Raw genomic sequence first — 24587 nt, 5'->3', positions numbered from 1 at the left:
GCCACCTCAATGGCGGGGTTTTAAAGGAAATGAATAAATCAGATATTTGTATGCTGATATTTCTGAAATCTTTTAAAACAAAATTGTATTGATGACAGCCTGAAAAGGCCTCTAATTAAGGTTCTCCTTTGTATGTAGATGACAAAATGTTCACTGTGATTCCGAGTACCACCTGAACTGTAGTTTCTAGAAATTAAATGTAAAAATGCAAATGAAAAGTTGCATTTCACGGGCCCTCCGTAGTCTCAATAGGAATAAGGGGAGAGACACTTTCCAGCGCATGTGCCTCTATAAGAAAGCCAGTCTTGTTGGGGGAGCGTTTCCCCCCCCCCCCCCCCCCCCCCCCCCCGCCTCTCCTTAGTGCATCCATATGGAACTGGCTGAGGCTCACTTTCTTCTTGTCCCAATCAGCTCCTTGAAGAAGATGACAGTTGGGATGTTCCTGGCTTCCATGGCCTTTGTGGTGGCTGCAATTGTGCAGGTGGAAATCGATGTGAGTTTTCCTTGAGACTCCAGCGTCCTTTGCTGCTGGGCTCAGGCAGCGCACTCAGATCTTCTCCTTCTGGGTCTAGAGGATTAGGGGAGACCAGGATCTCCCCCTGTGTGGAGGTCTAAGCCCTGGAGCTGCAGATGGTGAGAGGCAAGGGGCAGAACAGTCGCTGTTCGTCCGTAAACACTGTGGACTCACCCCTGCAAGGGTGCAGCTGGGAAGGGGGTCGATGTGTGGGCTTCATTAGAAGAGATCAGACGTTGGTTCTAGAAGTGGGGGGCATGTGGTGCCAGAAAAGAGGTGAGAGGGCTTCGCTCTCTATTTCTGTGTCTTTACTTTGTTTCTCTCTCCCCACCTTTCTCTTTTAATTTCTTTTTTAAAAATTTAATTGTGGTAAATATGCTAACATGAAAAACATCATCTGATCCATTTTTAAGGGGCATTAAGTACATCCACGCTATTAGCACCATCCCCGCCATTTGCTTCCAGAACTTCATCTTCCCAGATGAACCTCTGTACTCATTAACAGCAGCTCTCCACACGTCCTGGCAACCACGTCTCACTTCCTGTCTCCAGGCACCTCCTCTAAGTGGGATCTCGGAGTGTTTGTCCTTTATCGATGGGCTTATTTTACTTAGCATAATGTCCTCCAGGTTTATCCAGGTTGTAACAGGATTTCCTTCCTTTTAAAGCTAAATGATAGTCCACTATGTGGGTACCGCACATTTGGTTTATCTGTTCATCTGTCCATGGACGCCTGGGTGCTTCCACCCCTTGGCTCTTGTGAACGATGCTGCTGTGAGCATGCGTGTACTCCTGCTCTCGTGCCCATAGCTAGCTTGGTGGAAGATGAAGCGAGGCCTGATGTGAACATGCATCGCCCCAGTGGCGCTGCATTTAACAGACAGCAGAGCAGAAAAAAGACCAGAAATCATGAGCACAGGCGTGGAGGCACAAGGACAGAAAGCATTTATGAGAAGATAGCCAAAGTACCAACCGTGTCCAGGCTATGGATGGAGCTTCCAGAGCTGTAAGAGAGGACACAGGAGTCAGAGAGAGCAGACCCCAGGTGCCCTGATGGAGACATGTTCCTTAAGACTGCAGTTTCTCTGACCCCCTCCAATATTAGGCTTCATAACTTGGATTCTGCTGACCTAGAGGTGGCTAAATGAGGCAAGAGCAGTTCTTTCCAGTTACTTCCAAATTCTCCTTTTCTCTGGTTGCCAGGAGGCCAGTGAAGTGATCAATTTGGGTAGTGGGGTGGGGGCGTATCTGCCAGTGCAGCTTTCAAGGGCTGAAGGGATGTAGATGATCCTCAGTGACCCAGAAGGGGGATGTGGATGATCTTCAATGATCCCTGAAGACCTCACTGTCTATTGCTTTTTTTTTCCCCCTCAGAAAACTCTTCCAGTCTTCCCCCAAGGAAACGAAGTCCAAATTAAAGTCTTGAATATAGGAAATGATAATATGACTATATCTTTTCCTGGAGAGATGGTGACACTTGGCCAAATGTCTCAAGTAAGTGGAGGGAAATGTCACTTTCTTTTTCATCTTCTGGCCTGAGTTATAATAGGATTTGGAGAAGGTGTTTCTCTTGGTCCTTGGATACTACCCGAGACCAGCCCAGGAGGGAAATGTCCAAATCTCTTGATGTCATGTACCCTAAACCAGCAGGCCTCCAGCTTTTGTGGAAGTGCAGATGCCCTGGGAGCTCTTGAGAACTCAGGTTCTAAGTCAGCACATCTGCAATGCTGTGTGCCCACAAGCTCTTGGGTTCTGCTTCTGTTGCTACACAAAAACCACACTCCAAACATCAGGGAAGGTCCACATTCTAAAGGGGTGACTTTCCCCTAGGGGACATTTGGCAACCTCTACAGATACTCTTTGTCATTGTGACTAGGAACATGCTCTTGGCATCTCATATGTAGGAGTCAGTGATGTTGACAGATGGTCCTCCGTGACAAAGAATTATCTCGCTCAAAGGTCAGCAGTGCCAAGGTCAGAAAACCCTGCTCTTGACAGCATTGTTCTGGTTCTCAATCTTAAATCCAGACTGGAATCACATGGAGAGCTTTGAAAATTTTGATACCTGGGTCCTAACCCCAAGATTACATGAGCCGCTCTAATTCCTCATCAGTCACGGTTGGATCCATTACCTTAGACCCTGCCAAACTAGTAACCTTGAAGGTTAAGAGTCTGAGTCCCGATGCTTGGGACAGCCAGGATTGAGTCCCACCAGGGCTCTTGCTTCTCCCCTGATGCTGTTGTTTGTGCAATGGTAGAAATCATTTCCACAGCACTTATTTTTATAAAAGAGTAAGTAAGGGGCTGGGGTTGTGGCTCAGCAGTAGAGCGCTCACCTGGCACGTGCAAGGCCCTGGGTTCAATCCTCAGCACCACATAAAAATAAGTAAAATAAAGGTATTGTGTCCAACTACAACTAAAATAAATATTAAAAAAATAATAACTAAAATGCTTGATGAAAAGTAGAATCTTGTGGAATACTAAAAAACTTCATGACAGTTCATGAAGGTTATTGGGAGGCTAAGAGGAATAAACTTCAGTTCTCCACAAGGCATTTTCGGTGTGTGTGAACATGAACATGGAAACTTGTATGTCAAATAACATGCTATCGCAAAGGTCAAATGCACGTTGCATAACAGGACCCTGGTATTGACTCTGACTCCTCCCTCTACCCTCAGACCAAGGAATATATGCCTTTTGATGTAAACAAGCTGACAAGCATCAACATTTCTTCCACCGGGTCACCAGTCTCAACAGTAACTCAGGACTTTGAGAAGGGCCATCGCTACACCCTTCTAGTGTGGGCACCTAGTCAGTACCGAGTGGTGAGTCCTTGACACTGATGCTGTTAGCGACTGTGATACTGGCCACACAGCTTGCTATTGGTGTGACTTTGTTTGACCTCAGATAATCCTCAGCTTCTACCCTTTTCAAGAACACAAGTCAGTTGACTTCCTGTAACAGTTTGGTGGGTAGGAAGGGCTAATATTAATTAATTTTTTAAAAAAGAACTGGGCATGGTATGATGTGTATGTGTGCACATGCGTGTGCGCTATGTATGCACATTTGTGTGTGTGTGTCACACATAGTACATAGGTGTGTTCTCAGGGTCTTTTTGAGACAAAGTTTTAAATATATCTTTAATTTCATTTTTTAAAAAAATTTGCATCAAATTAGAGCAATCTCTAGAAAAACAGAGTATTTCAGATACAAGCAATAAAATCCATACAAAATATCTGATAAGAACATGGAGACACACACATGATGCCATTGAGCATCAAAGGAGGGATGCACTGAACTCGAGAGGGAGACTCGGGCTCTCTGTTCGGGGGTGTAAGTAAGCCTCCACGAAACTGCGACCTGCAGCTGATTCCCTTGGTCACTGGCTTAGTTAGGGAGCTGTTGAGTGGCTTGTCCTAAATCCTTGGGAGTAGTGTTCTTTGGCACCATGGGCAGTCGAGGATCAAGACTCCTAAAGGTACAGGTTAGCCTGGAAGAAGAGCAGGGCTGAAGGGAGCCTCCCCGGTGCTCATGATGCCTTAACTCCCGGGATGAGGGTCGTGTTCTTCTCCTCAGGGCTGAAATGTTCACGTGAACTGATTCTAATGGTTGAGATATGGGAAGTGTTTTTCTATTTTTTTTTTTTCTCTCTCAGGTAAAGGATGGGCTTAATAAGAAGCCAGAAAAAGGAGAAAATGGAATCAGGTATGAGTCTTTCTTTCTTCTTTTTTTTAAAAAAAAAAATAACTTTAATTTTTAAAATAAAAGTTACCATGTACATTACAGGAAATAGAAAAACACAAGCAAAGAGCAAAGCTATCCAGGCACCAGCAGCTTGGTCGGACAGTCCCTCCAGGACATGCACGTGGAAAAGCCTGATACACAGCATCACATTTTGTGTGACTGGGATTGTAGTGTGTATCGTGCCTTTGCCCACGTCATGAATATTCACCAATTCAAATCCCAAAGCTACATGAGTATCTTTGATAACCAAGAATATACTACATCCACTCAATTTGTTAGAAAAAAGTTATGATCCTGCCTTTCTTGGGGACTGGTATGAGTTTTTCTCTAAAACTTTGAGTTCTGGCAGCTTCTGATGGAAGTAATGTGTACCCAGAGTGAAGCCCAGGATAGAAAGAGAGAGGATGGGATTTCTTCCAAGAATGTAAGGCTAGTTCAATATTCAGTTTTAAAAATCAATCAACACTGCAACCACCTCAATGTTTATAGCAGTTCAACTCACAATAGCTAAGCTATGGAACCAACCTAGTGTCCTTTGGCAGATGAATGGATAAAGAAAATGTGGTATATATACACAATGGAATCTTACTCAGCCATAAAAAAGAATGGCTTTATGAATTTTGCCAGTAAATGGATGGATCTGGAGACTATCGTGCTAAGCAAAATAAGCCAATCCCCCAAAATTAATGGCCAATGTTCTCTCTGATTTGAGGGTGCTAAAACGCAATAAGAGGGGAAGGAAGAATAGAAATTCAGTGAATTAGACAAAGGGGAATGAAGGGAAGGGAGGGGGAATGAGAATAGGAAAGACAGTAGAATGAATCAGACATAATTTCCTATGTTCACAAATGACTGCACCACCAGTGAAACTCCATATCATGTACAACCACAAGAACGGGATCCTAGCCAGGCACAAGGGCACATGCCTGTAATCCCAGGGGCTCCGGAAGCTGAGGCAGGAGGATCACGAGTTCAAATCCAGCCTCAGCAACTCAGCAAGGCACTAAGCAACTCAGTGAGACCCTGTCTCTAAATAAAATACAAAATAAGGCTGGGGATGTGGCTCAGTAGTTGAGTGCCCCTGAGTTCAATCCCCAATAGCCCCCCCAAAATAGAATGGGGCACTAATTTGAATAAGTTATACTCTATGTACATATAATATGTTGAAATACACTCTACTGTCATATATATCTAAAAAGAACAAGTTTTAAAAATCAATCAACATAATCTATCACCTTAAGAAACTAAAGAGGAAAATCCAGACCTTCTTATTAATTAATGCAGAAAAACCATTTGGTAAAATTCACAATCCATTCATGATTTAAAAAAATTCAGCTAACTAGGAATAGGAGACAACTCTCTTACCCTTAAACAGGACACCTGCAAAAACTCAAGTATGTTGCACTTCATAGTAGAAGTCTGAATACTCCCCCCAAGACCAGGAACAAGGGTGGTTGTCCACTCTCCCCTCCCATCCAACATCCTTCTGGATGCTAGAGCAATGAGACAAGAAAAAGAAAGAAGTAAAAGCATGTAGATTGGAGAGGAAGAAGTAAAGCTATCACAGTTGACTACTGTCTATAATAGAAAGACCTCAGAACTTGACCCAAAAAGTTCATAAAATCAATACATGAGTTTAGGAATGGTCACAGGACATAAAGACAACAGCAGCAAAAATTTCCATTACAAAATGAACAATTGGAAACTGAACTTTAAAACCATATCGTTTATAATATGTCCCCTCAAAATATGAAATGCGTAAATATAAGTCTAACAAAACATGGACAGCATTTGAGTGCTCTGCCAAGCAACCCGCGCTGGCTTCATTAAAGAAGGTTCAAGTCATGAGAAACCACTAGGGAGTTTTAAATTAAAGAGACAAGACTCTAATTACCTTTTAAACCAGCTCCAGGACAGCTCCTCCTAGCTCCTGCCTCCAGCCACCTAATGCGGTAGCAAGGTCACTAAAGAGGCTAGCGAGAGAGAACACGCCAGGGAGTGGACTTTTATTGGGGAACAAAAAATTCTGGGGAAAATCCCATCCAGTGAAGATTAAGGAGGGCAGCATCCCAAGGTCAGGGGGGACGATTGGGTCTTCAGGGCAGTGGCCAGACACGCCTCTGCACGGACAAGCCCTCGGACCTGGAGAAGGGTGGGGAAAGCTCTGACACAGCTGTGCCTAAGCGCCTCTCACCCAGCCAGGGAGGGAACTCAAATCACGTGCGAGGATGGCCCCCCACAGATGCTGAAAACTACAGATGCTTAGGCTAAAAGAAACCAGGGAGCCGCAAAGTAAATGGAGAGAAACACCACGTTCAAACTGGGAAGACTTAAAACAGTAAAGATGGCAAGTCTCCCCAAATTGAGCTATAGGTGTAGTGTAAACCCTATCATTACATGGCATTATTTATGTAAATATAAACAAAATGATTAAAATATTATATGGAGGGCTGGGATATAGCTCAACTGGTAGAGTGCTTGCCTTGCACGCATTCGATCCCCAGCACACCACACACATACACACACACACACACCACACACACACACACACACACACACACACACAATATATATATATATGGAAAGCCAAAGGAATTTGAATAGCCAAAATAGTTTTCAAAAAGAATAAAGTTGCAGTGCTCATATCACTACTATTTAAGACTACCTAAAGTTACAGAAGTCAAAATAAAACGTTATTGGCAAAGAAATAGACTAATGGATCAATGGAATAGTCCAGAAATAAACCTACACAGGTATAGCCAACTGCTGTTTGTCAAAAGTGCAAAGATAACCATATGGATTAAAGAAAGTCTTTCAACAGCTGAAACTGAAACATTTGGACATTCATATGTTTAAAAAAATGAACTAAATCTCATGTCTTACATAAAATTCTTGTAGAGAAATTACATAAAAATTTTTATGCATTTTATATGCAAGTCAGCTCAAAATTGATTATGGATCCATATTAAAATGCCAAACTACAAAATTTATGTAAGAAACATTAAAAATCTTAGATATTAAACCGAAAGTGCAAATCCACAGAATAAAAATTTGATAAATTAGACTTCATTGAAACTAAAATTGTTCTGTAATATAACTTTTTAAAAAGTTTTTGTGTGGGGCTGGGGTTGTGGCTCAGTGGTAAAGCGCTCGCCTCTCATGTGCAAGACCCTGGGTTCAATCCTCAGCACCACATAAAAATAAATAAGTGAAATAAAGAGATTGTGTCCAACTACAACTAAAAAATAAATATTAAAAAAGTTTTGGTGAATTCCAATTTATTTATTTGTTTATTATTAGAGCTCCATAGTTATACATAGTAGTTGGGTTCATCCCAACAAACTTATACATGCATGGAAATCTATTTTCAGTTCCTTTTTTTTTTTTTTTTGATACTGAAGATTGAACCCAGGGCTGGGTTCACTTAGCATGATATGGTTTTAAATTTCAGTTTCCAATTGTTCATTTTGTAATGGAAATTTTTGTTATTGTTGTCTTTATGTCCTGTGACCTTTCTAACCACTGAGCCACATCCCTGGACATTTTTTATATTTTACTTAGAGACAGGGTCTCACTGATTTGCTAAGTGCCTTACCGCAAGTTGCTGAGGTTGGCTTTGAACTCGTGATCCTCCTGCCTCAGCCTCCCGAGCCACTGGGATTACAGGCCTGCACCACTGCACTTGACCCATGCTCAGCTCTATTTCAGTTGTTGATTCCCTCTTCCTCCACCTCCTATCTCTCCTCCCCCTCCCTTTCTCCTTCTTCCACTCTACTAGACTTCCTTTTGCTTCTCTATTGATTTATATTTGAGTGGTTCTAATGTTATCCTATCCTTTTCCTCCCTCTTTCCTTTATTTTTCCACATATGAGAGAAAACTTTTGATCTTTGAGTTCTGAGTTTGCCTTATTTCACTTAGCATGATATTCTCCATTTCCATCCATTTATCAGCAAGTGCCATAATTTTATTCTTTTTTATGTCTGAGTAAACTCCATTTTATATATATATATATATGATATACATATGTATGTATATTATATATATATATATATATATATATATATATATATATATATATATGATATACATATGTATGTATATATCACAGTTTCTTAACCTAGATGCTTGTCGATAGATGAATGGACCGAGTCCTTAATTTAGCTATTATGAATTGTGCTGCTATAAACATTGATGTGACATGTTGCTGTCATATGCTGATTTTAGATCTTTTGGGAAAATACCAAGGAGTGGGATAGCTGGGTCATACGGTGGTTCCATCCCAGGCTTTTTGAGGAATCTCCATACTGCTTTCCAAAGTGGTTGTGTTAGTTTGCAGTCCTACCAACAATGTCCAAGTGCATCTTTTCTTTCCCCACAGCCTCACCAGCATTTACTATTGTTTGTGGTTTTGATCCTTGCCATTCTGACTGGAGTGAGGTGAAACCTTAGTGTAGCTTTGTTTTGCATTTCCCTGATTGCTAGAGGCGTTGAACATTTCTTCATATATTTATTGGCCATTTGTGTTTCTTTTTTTTGAGAAGTTTCTCTCTAGTTATTTTGCCCATTTATTGATTGGGCTATTTGGTTTTTTTGGTGTTAAGTTTTTTGAATTCTTTGTATATTCTAGATGTTAATTCTCTATCAGAGGAGCAGCTGACCAAGATTTTTTCCCATTCTGTATGCTCTCTCTTCACACTCTTAATCATTTTCTTTGCTGTACAGAAGCTTTTTAATTTGATGGCATTCCACTTATAGATTCTTAGTTTTATTTCTTATGCTTCAGGGTCCTTGCTAAGGAAGTCAATGCCAGCACCTATATGATAGAGTATTGACCTTATGTTTTCTTCTGGCAATTGTAAGGTTTCTGTTCTAATTCCTAAGTCTTTGATCCATTTCAATTTGAGTTTTGTGCAGGGTGAGATTCATGGGTCTAGTTTAATTTTTCTACATATAGCTATCCAGTTTCCCCAGCACCATTTGTTAAAAAGGCTGTCTTTTCTCCAAAATAGGTTTTTAGCACTTCGTCAAATACCAGGAAGCTCTAAGTATGTGGATTTGTCTCTGTCTTCTCTTGTGTTCCATTGGTCTTCATGTCCATTTTGATGTCAGTACCACACTGTTTTTGATACTACAGCTCTATAATATAATTTCAGATCAGGTTCTGTGATGCCTCCTGCTTCACTTTTCTTGCTTAGTATTGCTTTGTCTATTCTGAGTCTCTTATTCTTCCAAATGAATTTAAGAGTTGTTTTTCCTAATTCTGTGAAGAATGTCATTGGTATTTTGATGGGGATTGCATTGAATCTGTGTATTTCTTTTGGTAATAAGGCCATTTTGGCAATATTGATTCTGCCTATCCCAGAACATGGTATGTCTTTCTATCTTTCTGTCTCAGGTCTTCTTCATTTTCTTTCTTTGGTGTTCTATAATTTTCATTGTAGAAGGTAATCCTGGTTGGATTAATTCCAAATTATTTAATTAATTTATTTATTTTTGAAGTTATCATGAGTGGGATGCTTTTCCTGATTTCTTCCCCAGCTGAATCTCTGTTGGAGTATAGGAAAGCTATTGATTTATGGGTGTTGAGCTTGTATCCATCCTGCTAAACTCATTTATAAACTCTACAAGTCTTCTGGTGGAATTTGGGGGGTTTTCTAGATATAGGATCGTATTGTCAACAGACAGAGATAGTTTGACTTCTTTTCCTATTTGCATCCCTTTGATTTTCTCTTCCTGTCTTGATCCTGATTTTGGAGGAAATTCTCTTATTAGTTTTTCTCTATATAGTATGATGTTGGCTTTTGGTATATCATAACAGTCTTTGTGATGTTGAGGTAAGTTCCTTTGATCCCTAACATTTTATCAAAGGTCTTTTTTGCATCTATTGAGATGATCATGTGATTTTTGTCCTTAATTCCTTTTATGTGCTGAATTACGTTTATTGATTTGCATACACTGAACCAACCTTGCATCCCTGGAATGAAACCCACTTGATTGTGGTGTACTATCATTTTGATGTATTTTTGAATGCAGTTTGCTGATATTTTATTAGGGATTTTTGCATCAATGTTCATGAGGGATATTGGTCTGTAGTTCTCTTTCCTTGATTTGTCTTTGTCTTGTTTTAGTATCAGGGTTATACTGGCTCCATAAAATGTATTTGGGAGTGTTTCCTCCCTGTCGATTTCATAGAATAATCTAAGAAAGACTGGTGTTAGTTCTTCTGTAAAGGTCTGGTAGTACTCAGCTGAGAATCTGTCAGGTCCTGGGCTTTTCTTTCTTTCTTTTTTTTTTTTTAAAGGCTTTTAATCACTGTTTTAATTTCATTACTTGATAATGGTCTGTTTGGGTTTTCTATATATTTTCTGATTCAATTTATGTAGGTCATGTGTGTCTGGAAATTTGTCAGTGTCTTCCATATTTTCTAGTTTACTGGAGTATAAATTTTCAAAATAGGTTCTGATATTCCTCTAGATTTCAAAAGGTTCTGTGGTGATATCTCCTTTTTCATCTCTGATCTTGCTGATTTGTGTCTTCTCACACTTTCTTTTGGTTAGTTTGGCTAAGGGTTTGTAAATCTTATTTATCTTTTAAAGAACCAACTCTTCATTGCATTGATCCTTTATATTGTTTTATTATCCTCAATTTCATTGATTTCAGCTCTGATCTTAGTTGTTTCCTGTTTTCTACTGGTTTGGGTGTTTGTTCTTTTTCTAAGGCAATGAGGTGGAACATAAGCTTGCTTATTTTGAATCTCTCTAATTTTTATAGCACCAGGGCTATAAATTTTCCTCTTTCAATTGCTATCACACTATCTCAGAGATTTTGACATGTTATACTCTGTTATTATTCATTTCTAAGAATTTCTTGATTTCTATTCCCATTTCTTCTTTGATTCATACTTTATTTAAAAGAGCATTATTCAATCTCTGTGTGTTTATGTGGTTTCTATTATTTCTAGCTTCATTCCATTACAATCTGATAGGATACATGGGATTATATAAAATTTTTTATATTTGCTAAGATTTGTTTTTTGGCTAGAATATTACCTATTTTGGGAAAAGTTCCATGCACAGCTAAGAAGAAGGTAGAGTCAGCTGTTTGGGGGTAAAATATTCTGTAGATGTTCATTAGGTTCACTTGATTTCTAGTGTTATTTAGGTTGGAGATATCTTCATTGATTTTATGTTTTGGTGACCTGTCTATTGGTGATAAGGGTGTGTTAAAATCACCCAGTATTATTATGCTGGAGACTATTGGATTTAATGTCATGGAGCATTTTTTTCCATGTAATTGGGTGCGTTGATATTTGGGGCATAAATTTACTATGGTTATATATTCTTGTTGGATTTTTACCTCTACTAGTATATAATGACCTTCTTTGTCTCTTCTGATTAATTTTTGCTTCAAATCTGCTTCATTAGATATGAGAATAGCTACTCCTGCTTGTTTTTGTGGTCGGCATGAATGGGATTTTTTTTTTTTCCATCCTTTTACCTTCAGCTTGTGCATGTCTTTACCTATAAGATAAGTCTCTTGTAAACAGCATATAGTTGGATCTTGGTTTTTTGGTTTTTGTGGGAGTTTTGGGTTTTTTTTTTGTTTTTTTGTTTGTTTGTTTTTGTTTTTTGGTACCAGGGATTAAACCCAGGGGCACTCTACCACTGAGCCACATCCCCAGCCCATTTTTTATTTTATTTAGAGACAGAATCTTGCTGAGTTGCTGCAGGCCTTGCTAAATTGCTGAGGCTGGCTTGAATGTAATAAATTTACATTCTGTGTACTCAAGATCACATAACCTGTCTTCAAGGCCTGGAGAAGCTGAGGTACTATTTTATATGTATTTATTTCTAGGAGCTCTGTTTGGTTTCTTTTTACTATCCTATTTCTTTATTAAAATGGTCTTTCACATCCTGTATATGCTGTCCTAATTTCTTCCTTAGACCTTCTTGTAGCTTATTAAGCATTTTTTTTAGTTGGACAACACTTCCAAAGTTGTGTTTATTTTTGGACAAAGCAATTATTTTTAAATTGCTGACCTTACAGACACAAGAGTCCATAATCATGAAGGCCAAAACCACATCTCGTCTATAGCTAATAAGTGAAGGGCATTTATTCTGGAGAAGAGCAACTTGGTAGGAAGGTAGGAAGGTGAAAAGGAAGGAGGTGTCATGATACTGGCAGCAGCTCACATCCACTGGATATTCTCTACCAGTCTGTTTCACACCCTTGACACTTATTGAGTTATCAAAGCCTCACAATAATCTCTTGATATAAATTTCACTGTTATTCTCATTTTTTATTTTTTTAATTTATATATGACAGCAGAATGCAGTACAATTCTTATTACACATATAGTGCATAATTTTTCATATCTCTGGTTGTATACAAAAATATATTCACATCAATTTGTGTCTTCATACATGTACTTTGGATAAAAATGTCCATCACATTCCACCACCATTTATAACCCCATGCTCCCTCCCTTCCCCTCTAACCCCTCTGCCCTATCTAGAGTTCATCTATTCCTCCTATGCTCCCACTCCCTACCCCACTATGAATCAGCCTTCTTATATCAGAGAAAATATTTGGCATTTGGTTTTTTGGGATTGGCTAACTTCACTTAGCATTATCTTCTCTAACTCCATCCATTTACCTGCAAATGTCATAATTTTATTCTCTTTTATCAATGAATAATATTCCATTGTATATATATGCCACATTTTTTATCCATTCATCTATTGAAGGGCATCTAGGTTGGTTCCACAGTTTATCTATTGTGAATTGTGCTGCTATAAACATTGATGTGGCTGTATCCCTGTAGTGTGCTGTTTTTAAGTCCTTTGGGTATAGAATGAGGAGTAGGATAGCTGGGTCAAATGGTGGTTCCATTCGCAGTTTTCCAAGAAATCTTCATACTGCTTATAATTAGTTTTTTATAATCTTTCTCTGGGCTTTCTATCAGTGTGATCCTTTGTTGGGGAATTGTGAATTTGGGGGGAAATTTTTTTTGCCTATTTTCTCATGTTTTTTGAGGTCTTGGACTTGCATGTTGATTAAGGTGGATTCCATTACCTCTTTTTGGCACATGTCCTTCTGTGAGTAATTACCTTGTAGTTCTGGAACTTCTCTCTGTTTTGTGTATGAGTATTTGCCAAGGGGTGGGAAATGAAGTTCCTTTCTGTTCCTCCTTGGATCCTGTTGTTGTTGGGGGCTTTTGTCCCCTTACTTCTGAGTTGGAGTGATGTCAGGGAATGCTCAGCTCAGCAGCAGCAGCAGTCTCTAATCTGTGAACTTTTAGCGTCCATGTAGGTTCCCAAAACCTTCTGAAGTGGAGTGAAATAAACAATAGTAACAACCATTGCAAACAATATATGGCATTAAAGTAAATACCCAACTCCAAAGATGACATCTTCAACATTAATTATCACCAATAAACAGGAATGGTAGGTTCAGCAACTGTCAACAGTAAAAATAATAACCATAAACTAGATCTGGCTTTAAAGCAAACAGCAAGTGTCAACTCTATCATTCACAGCAGTAATGTGTGTATCAGTCTTATTGGTGGGGGCAGGATGGGCTAGGGGTGTGGCTCAGTGGTAGAGTGCACCTGAATCAATCCCCAGTACCTCCCCCCCGAAAAAAAATAGTGGGAGTAGGAGTTATATAAGCCAATTAGTTCTGAAAGATGGTAAAAGTACAATTAATTAGGGGGAAATAAAATATGTTAGAAAGTTAGAAAGCGTTTATAATTTCAAAAAGTGAACAGAGAATGCAGAAGAGATGTGGCAGGTGATGTTTACATGAAAAGAAGGGGGGCATTAGAAGAAGCAAAGTATTGGGAAAGAAAACAATAGAATTTGGTCATTAGCAGGAGAAAATAAGAAAGAAAGAGAAACAAGAAAAATAAACAAATAAAAATAATACAAAACCAAACTAAAATATACAATCCAAAATTCCTGAACCCTCAAAAGACAATGCTAGGAAAAAATAATTACCTTAAAAAATGCTAAGAATGAGGAGTCAGGATTGTGGCTCAGTGGTAGCACATGCAAGGCCTTGGGTTCGATCCTCAGCACCACATAAGAATAAATAAAATAAAGGTATTGTGTCCAACTACAACTAAAAAATAAATATTAAAAAAATGCTAAGAATGAGAGAAAAAATAACAAGTGTATTTATATATGTCCCTGAACCAATCAGCACAGCAAGAACTCACACACACACACACACACACACACACTCACACGGAAAGAATAAAAAAAATTTTTTTTAATGAAGAATGAAGGAACAGTCTCCACTAAGGTAGCCAAAATAGTTCCCCAGTTTGGGTGGTCACTGTCTATGTCCAACAGTCTCCTTCCAATTCTTCTTGTGTTACATAATCATAGAGAGAGCAAGGGGTGGGGTGGTCACCCCTTCCTTTTTGTGTGTTGCTCTCTGAGCTGCCAGTAGCAGTGGCCTGAGATTGAAGCCGTTGGTAGAAGACTCAGCTTCCTTCTCACAGTGTGAGGTGAGCTGTGTTGGGCTGTGCTGTCAGTTGGACCAGCTGGGTGCGCTCCCAGGGTACTGTTTCTGCGGTGGTCTGTGGGGAGAGGTCCAGAAGGTGGCCCTGAAGTCTGTTTGTCCTCGGGGCCTTTGTTGGTTGGGGCCTTCTCTGGAAAGACTAGATTGACCCTAGGGCTACGCAGTACCCAATCTCTTCTGCAAGTCTGATTCTCAGGAGCCTCCCACCAAATCCAGCCATGGGGCAGGGCATGCCAGTCCTCCGCTCACCGCTGCCGGGGAGCAGAGCCTTCCTGGGCCAAGCCCTGAGTGCATTCACCACCCCCGCCCCGCTCCCTACAGGCCACTCCACACCTGTTCCCCTTATGTTCCACCAGGCACACCCGAGGTCCCCTGATGGGTGAATGCTCTCTTGCACAGCTTTTGTTCTTTCCTGGAAGCCCTTGCTCTGTGTCCCTCTGAGGCACTGTCCTCAGAGGCTATTCCACCGTATACCAGGTGGGGGCACATTCCTGCTTGGATTCTGTGTCCCTTTCTTGGGCTCTTGTCTTGCTGTAGCCTATGCTCAAATATGTCACTACCAGAAACTATAAGGTGAAGTCAAGTCCCTGCTCACCTGGAAGTGTCTTTCTCTTCTCACACTTGGCTCCTTGGTTGGATGCCATTTCCTCCCAGAGTTTTGGAGACTGGCTTCTATGGCTTCTTACCTACTGGCACTTGCTCATACTGAAAAGAAAAAAAGAAAATTTGCATCTGCTGGTCCTTGTAATTGACTTAACTTCCCCTCCGGCTCTTTGTGCCATCTTCCTCTTGGCTCTCCCATAATTTCCCGCAGTATTACCTCGCATGGGTATAATGTCATTCATCTACCAACACAAGTCTCTTTCAGTTCTTTATTTCTTCCTTCATTTTCTTTGTTCTCTTCTATTTGATTTTTCTAGGATGCCATGATAAACTCCCACATGCTGGGTGGCTTATTCACACAGGAATTTGGGTTCTAGCAGTTCTTCTGGCTGGAAGTCTGAGGTGGAGGTGCCAGCAGGGTTGGTTTCTTGTGAGGCCTGCCTCCTTGGCCTGCAGAGGGCCGCCTTTGTGTCCTCGTGTGTTTCTCCTTCTGTGCATACCTGTGTCCTGCTCTGCTGTTCCTGCAAGGACACCAGTCGTACTTGATTAAGGCCACCCTGTGACCTAATCTTATCTTTTTAAGGACCTTCTCCCTAAATACTCCCATTTTGAGGTACTGAGGTCTCACACACCAACATGGGAATTTGGGAGGGATACAGCTCAGAACACAACACCTTCTTTCAGGTCTCTGGAGCCTTCCTTCTGTCCTACCTACATGCACATACACACAGCAGCCCTCCTGGATCAGGAGGGAGATACACTGATGACAGTCCCCTGGTGCTTTCCTGGGCTCTGTTTTTGATTCTGAGCCAGAAGCACCTCTGGGCTTTCGTTTTTGCCTCAGACCATGGTTTCCCTTGCTTTGATTTCTTCAAAAGCATCCTAATTTTGGAAACTTTGGAAAATTTAGATTATGGTATCCTTTTCTGATCTGGTACCATGCTATAAAAACTTATTTTTTTAAAAAAAAATGTCTTTGATGAAATCTTGGAAATGAAGAGAGACACATGAGATCAGTAACACATTGAACCCACTATCACCTCCACCCATGTGGTAAAAGAGAAACCTTTTTCTATTAACCGAAAATACAAAATTCTTAATGGATCAAGGGTTTTATTATTTTATGTAATGCCCCAGAGACAACACATAAAAAAAATAAACAGGAAGCTCTAGAAACCCAATGTGAGAAAATAACTGATAACTTCAAGAATTTCAGCAAGTCAGACTTCTGAGGAAAGTGAATTAAAGGAAGAACATATAAAAGTTTAAGCAAATATAATATTTTTGATCACATGTTATCAGTAAGTTGAAAGACTTAATTGATTGCCTTAAATAGAAACTTTAAAATATAATAATACTTCAGGGCAAAACTAGTTGAGGGTTTGATATTGATCCTTCTCATGCATTGTTAACATTATCTATTGATATATATTATATACATCTGTTTTACTCAGCTTTTTCACTGCTGTGACTAAAAGACCTGACAAGAACAATTGCAGTAGAGGAAAAGTTTATTTGGGGGCTCAAGGTTTCAGAGGTCTCAATCCATAAATAGCAAGATCTTCTTCAGGGCTCAAGGGGAGATGTAAATCATGATAGAAGAGTGTGGTGGAGGGAAGTGACTCACATGATGATCAGAAAGCAGAGAGAGACTCCACTTGCTAGATACAAAATATATACCTCAAAGGCACAACCCCAAGGCCCACCTCCTCCAGCCATACCCTATCTGCCTTCAGTTAATCCATCAGGGGATTAATACACTGACTGGGTTAAGGCTCTCATAACCAATCATTTCTCCTCTAAACCTACTTCATTGTCTCACACATGAGCTTTTAGGGGACACTTAATATCTAAGCCATAACATTCCACCTCTCTCCCCGAAAAGCTCATGCTCATCTCACAATGCAAAATACATTTAGTCCATTTCCAAGAGTTCCCATAGTCTCAGTTGTTCAAGATTGCCCAAAAGTTCAAGTCCAAAATCTCCTTCGAGACCCAGGGAAAATTTGCATCATGAGATCCTATAAAAACCAAAAGTGATTTACAGGTATCCAATATATAAAGGTTCAGAGTAAATATTTCCATTCACAAAAATAAGGGCACAGAAAGAAGGAAAAGGATCAAAACAAGACTGAAATCCACGTGAACAAACAACTCCAGTAGCTCCACGTCCAGCATCTGGGGCACATGGCATTGTGAGGTTCTGTCCAAAGGGCTTGTGTCACTTTGCTCCTGTGGCCTTGTTGGTTTTAGCCCAAATGGCCTTTCTGTTGGCTGATCTCAGCTTGATTCCTTCAGCCTCATCAGCAGACGTTCCATGGTACTGGCATTTCTTAATCTTAGGCATCTCCACTGCAATTCTGCTTCCTCCTCACATCCCTATGCATTGCCCTCTCAAGGGGTGCCCGCAGGGACTCTGAACCTGCTGCACTTTGCCTGTCCTTTCAGATCTTCCTTTAAAATCTTGGTGGAAGTCTCCATGACCCCCTAACTCCAGCATCCTGCAATCCTGCAGAACCAGCACAAAATGGTTGCTGCCAAGGTCTACAGCCATATTAACCAGTGGCCAAACCTCCAGGGACCACAGCTGCAGCAACCTCTGAGTGCCTGGATGGGTGAACACATTGAAAAAGCTTCCTTGGCCCCCTCATGCAAAAAGAGTGTCCCACTGGTCTCATCTCAAGAGAATTTTTACTTGTACTTTCTTAAGTCTGAGATGGATATGATCTTGCCAATTCCTGAGATGCCCTCAAGCTATCTTTCTTACTGTTTCTGGCAAAGTCTTTAGCATTTCTTTACTGACAGGAATTTCTTTTAAACTGTAACTTTCTTAGCCCCAGTTTTACTCCCACCTTTCAAGTCCAAGTTTTTAAAATCTTTCTGTTTTGCTTTCTGCTCCTGCACAATAAATTTGGCTAAAAACCACCAGCAATGTCCATGACACCACCTGAATGCTATACTCTCTAGAAATTTTTTCCACCAGTTAAGAATTCCATTGCTTTTTAAATCAGCCCCTCAGGAAGTTTCAGGAAATAGGCAAAATTCAGGCAACTTATCAGCCAGAACATAACACAAATGTCCTCTAATCCAATTACCAATAGTATCCTCCCTTTCCTCCAAACCCTTTTGATCCGTGTCTTACTGTCCATGGTCCTACTGGCATTCTGGTCTTCTGAGCTCCCACCAGAATTGTCCATTAAGGTCCACTTACAGCATTTCCAGCTTGCAGTGCTAAACATCTCAAAATTCCTCCCCCAAATTCTATAAAGCTCCAAAAGCTTCTAAACCACATGGTCAGGTCAGTTATAGCAACAACCCCACCTCTCAGTACCACTTTCTGTTTTAAGTCAGCTTTTTTGCTGCTGTGATTAAAAGACCTGACAAGAGCAATTTTAAAGGAGGAAAAGTTTACTTGGGGGCTCACAGTTTCAGAGGTCTCAGTCCATAGACAGCCAGCTCCATTCTTCAGGGCTCCAGGTAAAACTGTACATCATGGCAGAAAAATGTGATAGAGGGAAGTGGCAGAAAGAGAGACTCCACTCACCAGATATAAAGGCATGCCCCCCTTCCCCCTTCCTCCAGCCACATCCTCCCTACCTTCCATCACCACTCAGTTAATCCCACAGGGGATCAATTCACTTAACTTATGACTCTCACAACTCAATCATTTCTCCTCTAAACTTCCTTGCATTGTCATACACATGAGCTTTTGGAGACACCTAATATCTAAACCATACTAGTGTCCATAAACAATATGTTGTTGCTATATTTTTAAGCTTAATGTGATATAAAAGTTATATCCTGTGCATGTTATTCTATAATATTATAAAATATAGTATGAAATTATTTTAATATTTAGCCATATTGACGTATACATCTCTTATCCATTCACTTTTCCACTGTAGAGTATTCCGCTGTATGGATATACCACAATTTATTTATTCACATTTACTTCACATTCTTACCTGTTTCTTTGTTTAAATGTAGGAAGTTTCTCTAGGCCGGTGATCTTTAAACTCTTGATCACTTTTAATAAAAATATTTTGAGTATGAGCCCACTACATATGAATATTATATCCTTTATAAATTACATATATAAACTACTGTATTGAATCAATATGTGTCACAAAGCTGATAAAACTTGGTTATGTATTTTAGGAATACAAAGTTTGAATTATTCTTTTTAGTACTTAGATGTACATCATTATTACTTTTTGTCCTCTAAATTGGATAATCTGCTATAAACCTTCACTCACCTATTTGTTGGGAAAAAATGAGCTGATCTTATTTGGGCTCATTCCTAGCATCCACCTCATTCCTAGAGTGGTACAAGAATTTTGGGATCTTCTATAGCCTGGAACATCTAAGGAAGTGATCTCTAATCACCTGTCCTTGCTGTTCACCACCTGTCTGGTCCCAGGAAGGCAGGCAACTCACCTGGCTCCACATGAAGCTGAGGCAGGGGAACTTGCTGAGGCTGGAAGACTTGGGGCAGGCAGCCCAGGCTCGTCAGTTGTTCCACTCCTGCAGGGTGCTGACTGTCTCTCCAGAGCCACGTGGGAAATGTTTACTGGGTTGTCCCACTTCTTCCTCTCCAGACCTTGTAACCCTTCCCTGTCACAGCCAGCCTCCTAGCAGTTAAAGAAATTACAAGTCTCCTTCCCTGCCTCCAGAAGAAAACCTTTTGGAGGCTGTGTTCTAGGTACTGAGAAACTTCTGTTTGGGGTCCTTCACTTCTTTTTAATTTTTTTTAGTGTTGATGGACCTTTATTTTTTTTTTATTTATTCATTTATATGTGGTGCTGAGAATCAAACCCAGTGCCTCATGCATGCTGGATAAGCACTCTACCACTGAGCTATAATCACAGCCCCCTTCACTTCTTTAACACTTCTGAAGCAAGGAGCACAAAGCTCAGTCCCTATTTGGTGCCTCCTCGGTATCCCCAAATGTCCGTAGACTAGGTAATACTTACAAAGTAATTAGAACAGTACCCGACATGTATAAATACAGTGTTAAATCAATTCTCTCAGGGTTGTTGTCATGAGTGGGCAAGCAGGGGCAACCTAGTGTTGCTAAACTGTCTGTCTTTAGACTCCAGGGATTTTCTGTAAGCATCTTCAATTTCTTCAAAAAAGGGTCATAGATCAATATCAGGTGCGTGTCCTGTGAACTGTAGAAAATTGCTATCTGGTTCAGTTATGAGACCACGGTTTTCTGTTTCAGATTTGTAAATACTTTTAATGAAGTTATCAGCATTACAATGGATGGGAGAGTTTTTGAAAACATCACCAGTCACAACGCCAGCGAATATCAGTTTTTCCCTTCTGGCAAGTAAGTACTACTAGACACTTGGCTCCCGGTACAAGAGTGTCAAGTATTTTTTGAGGCTTTAATACCAAGGACATTAACAATGTTATTCTTTCTTTTCATAGAAAAACCATCATAGTGAACTCAACAGAGATTTCACAAGACTGTACACAAAATTTTGAATCTTCCAACCTTGAATTTGGTAGCGCTTATACATATGTGATCAAAAGGGAGGTTAGTAATTCATTGCATTGTATTAGAAGTTCTACTCACCTTGTGCTGATCTGATTCTTCACAGTAAGGACATTCATTTAATGAGAGGAATATTAGGATTTGTATTGTAAATGGGCTTACAGTTATTTCTCTAATTAATTATTGACTTAAGATAACCATTAGAAGAGAATCCTCAGACTGACTGACACTGATTACAAGTTCACATTGGCCAGTATCCATTGCTTACTTATAGACTTATTATTACTATTACTGTTACGTTTTCCTGGGAATCAAACCTGCTAGGCAAGCTCTCTGCCACTGAGCTACATACCCAGCTCTTTTTATTTTTTTCATTTTGAGACAGCCTTGCTATATTGCCCAGGCTGGCCTTGAACTCACGATCCTCCTGCTTTAGCCTCTAGAGTAGCTGAATTACAGACAAGAGCCACCACACCCAGCTCCTTACAGACTATTTAACATGGACTTGAGAAATGTGTAGTTCAAAGGGATGGCAGTGTTTTAAACAAACCTGGTTTCCAATCTCCTGTCTTATTTAAAAGGAAAATGCTAGTGAACATATTTTCCATTCCCACACAAATATAACAGGCAATGCTTCACTTGCACATTTAAGACACGTACTTACTCATAAATTGCTTGACAGAACCCTAGAAGGTTGAGCCCAGCTTGCCTGTGGGAAGAACTGTTATTCTAGAAGCTACCTGACTTCAGTTTCAGCTTCCTGCTTTTGCTTTCATGGTTTAGGGTAATGGCTGCCCCAAACTGGAGGAGTTTGAAGATATTCCACCCAACACAGTTAACATGGCTCTGCAAATCCCGCAGTATTTTCTTCTCACCTGTGGCGAGGTGGTCTTCTCCATTACAGGACTGGAGTTCTCATATTCACAGGTTTCTTGTTCATTGTCTTTACCACCCCTCCTATCTCCGCCCCTAGATTCATAAAATGCTGCAGGAACTTAATTTAAATCTGGAATAGCTGTATGTTTGTAGTTTTTAAAAATTCTAGAAAGCATTATGATGTTTTCCCCAGACCAAGGTCTTTGGGGTTGACAGGATCACTGAGTGAGAACACCACGCTGTTAGCTTTTGAGCGTGTGTCCATTGTGTGTCTGAATTCCTGTGGTCACTCTAGAAGTTACGAGTCCTATGTAGGAAAAAACAGTATTCATGACTGCTACCAGGATCATGGTGGCAGATTCTACAATTTGAAATAAGCAGATGCTACTAAGTATTCATGAAAGTGTTCATTTACAGGTCTGTGTCCTCATCCTGTTTTAGATTTATTTGAGATCTCTTTGTGGCTACCAGTGAAAACATCAAATAAGACCTAGCTTTAAGAAGTTTTAAATATTGCTTTTAGGCACAGCAGACAAATGAGGCAAATTTTGTTGATACGCACATCAGAGCTTAGTGTCCCAGACTATTTTAAAACTGCACTTAACAGTCACTGTAACCCACAATTTCTAGTGCCTTCTATGTTTGTAGTAAAGATGGTAACTGTGAGCTGGATAATGCCTTTCTGTGATGACCTCACAGTCTAACAGACGGGGTGACCATAACATAGGTGATGAGACTTGGGAGATAGGTTTTGGTGACGTGGCCGAGAAGCCGCAAAGAGCAAGCTTGTATCCCAGAGAGCAGCCTCCATTTGGGGGGAGGGGTGCGAGGGGTGGCTTGGTCTGGAAACTGTCCTGCAGAGGTTGAGTCAGTTCACCTGGAGCTCTGCTCCTTTCACCGAGAGGAGCTCAGTGCGCGGGGAGGAGAGGGAAGCCCGGGGATTCTTTATGCTCCTGCAGCGGGGAGGCGGGGTGCCTAGTTACCCGTTTCATGTTTAAATGAAGCGAGCTGGACTCCAATGCGCACTTAGGGTCAGTAGACTGCCCATGGAGCAAGTCAGTGAGCCGGGTTCTGCTCCGAGGCTGACATCCAGCTGAGACTCTCTTTCCTTTGTCTCCTCAGGCTCCTTCCAACATGAAGTCGGTGCTCCAAGCAGGATGGCTGTTGACAGTGGCTTTCGGCAACATCATTGTGCTTATTGTGGCAGGGGCAGGCCACTTCAGCGAGCAGGTATGGGACGGGAAAGGAAAGAGGATGTACCTCTGCCTAATCTTTTAATGGTCGTCCCCAAGACCCTTCCCAGCCACCTCTAAATACGTGGTCACTGGGTTGGTGGCTGGATAAAATGGCCAGACTGACCAGATAGGGTTGCTATCAATGGCCTTCTGGCAAAGTGTGTACTGATTCTTATTTTCACCTGGTGCCACACTTTAGAAGTTGACAACCGAAATAACCAAGTTGAGTTAAACCACCTTAGTGTGGTTTACTTGGAAACTATTTTTCCAAGCCTCAGTTAATACCACTCAATAGCCCTAAACTAGACCTATTATCTAGAAATGTTTATAATACCTGAAGTTAAAGCCATCTTTGAGTGGTTGATTTTTTTTTCAGCTAAAATAAAATGAGGGCTTTCTGGACACTGCAACACTGTCTTCAGCACTGGGGCATCACAGTTGTCTCTTCCCACTGTCCTCATCGTTTCCTGATCAGCTCCCATCAGGGGTGTGATGGGAGGGCTCGCAAGCACAGGGTGCACCCAGGAAGAACACAGGGTGTCACCTTGGTAAAACTCAGCACATTCTTTTCCCCATAAGGGTGCTGCTTGCTGTTCTCTTGGTCCGCATCCTTCCAGCACCAGCCATGTATCTTAAGGCTTGAGTATTTTAGAAATTTTCTTTCATCTTTCCAAAATCCTGTGTTTCTGCACCTCCATGCTGTTAGAAAAATGTTGTCTGTCACTTAGGCATTCAAGAAAAGCTGGCCAATCTGAATCTGTATTGGTTCCTACCAACTTCCCATAACAATTTAATCCATAGCAACTTCTACGTAGACATAGCAAGAAAATGTTCGCTCAGTATGCACGTGAATATGACTTATTTTGTTTGGTTTTGTCTTGCTGCAACTCTGATTCCTTCGCAGTGGGCTGAGTACATTCTGTTTGCTGCGCTGCTTCTGGTCGTCTGTGTGATATTTGCCATCATGGCTAAATTCTACACCTACATCAATCCAGTGGAGGTCGAGGCTCAGTTTGATGAGGATGAAAAGAAAAAGGATGCAGAAAAGAATGACCTGTACCCCACACTGGGGCCTGTCTCACAGACACAGATGTGAAGATCAGGAAACAAGCCGAGGATGGACTGGGCCCAGCCTGCGCCCTGGCCTCTGTCCCCAGGGCAGGACACTCCTTTGGATAGCCCTTGATGGGGAAGACTTCAGAATTGTGAACTGAACCAAGAAAGCTATTTTCTAAGCAGCCAGCAATGGATCTAAAACTCTAGAAGAAGTCTTTGTTTAAAGTCTTATTTAAAACACACTTTTTTTTTTAAACTCGGAGAGCACACGTTGCATTTATCTCTTCTCCTGACAAATGAATGTAGTTTGCACTAACAATTTTGAAAGAGTGACAGAGTTCCATTGGTTTTTTCCAACACTCTTACAAAAACAATGTTAACTGAGACCAATTTTTGGCCAATGCCAAAAGTGAATTCACAGGTTTCATAATGGTGTAGAGTTAGCACCAGCTGGTATTAACTGATAACTTTACCTTTTGGATTTTACTTTAGTTTTTCCAATCCCTACCTCTTTTTAAATTGCATATAACT

The 24587-nt window shown here is 40.7% G+C and overlaps 1 protein-coding gene across 1 annotated transcript in view; it reads left to right on the top strand.

Moving 5' to 3' along the window:
- The window catches only part of Slc15a1 (solute carrier family 15 member 1), a 44479-nt gene extending 20383 nt beyond the window's left edge, over positions 1-24096 (top strand). The window contains exons 14-22 of the mRNA XM_027938841.2: positions 412-493; positions 1889-2008; positions 3193-3339; positions 4170-4219; positions 20614-20721; positions 20823-20931; positions 21673-21816; positions 22888-22995; positions 23905-24096. Coding sequence (XP_027794642.1) covers positions 412-493; positions 1889-2008; positions 3193-3339; positions 4170-4219; positions 20614-20721; positions 20823-20931; positions 21673-21816; positions 22888-22995; positions 23905-24096 — 1060 coding nt within the window. The remainder of the gene's footprint in view (positions 1-411; positions 494-1888; positions 2009-3192; positions 3340-4169; positions 4220-20613; positions 20722-20822; positions 20932-21672; positions 21817-22887; positions 22996-23904) is intronic.
- The last annotated feature ends 491 nt before the right edge of the window (positions 24097-24587 follow it).

The sequence above is a fragment of the Marmota flaviventris genome, chromosome 4 (assembly GCF_047511675.1).
Source record: "Marmota flaviventris isolate mMarFla1 chromosome 4, mMarFla1.hap1, whole genome shotgun sequence".
NCBI lineage: Eukaryota > Metazoa > Chordata > Mammalia > Rodentia > Sciuridae > Marmota > Marmota flaviventris.
The sequence above is the reverse complement of the archived record's forward strand: the minus strand, read 5'-3'. Positions and strand labels throughout refer to the sequence as shown.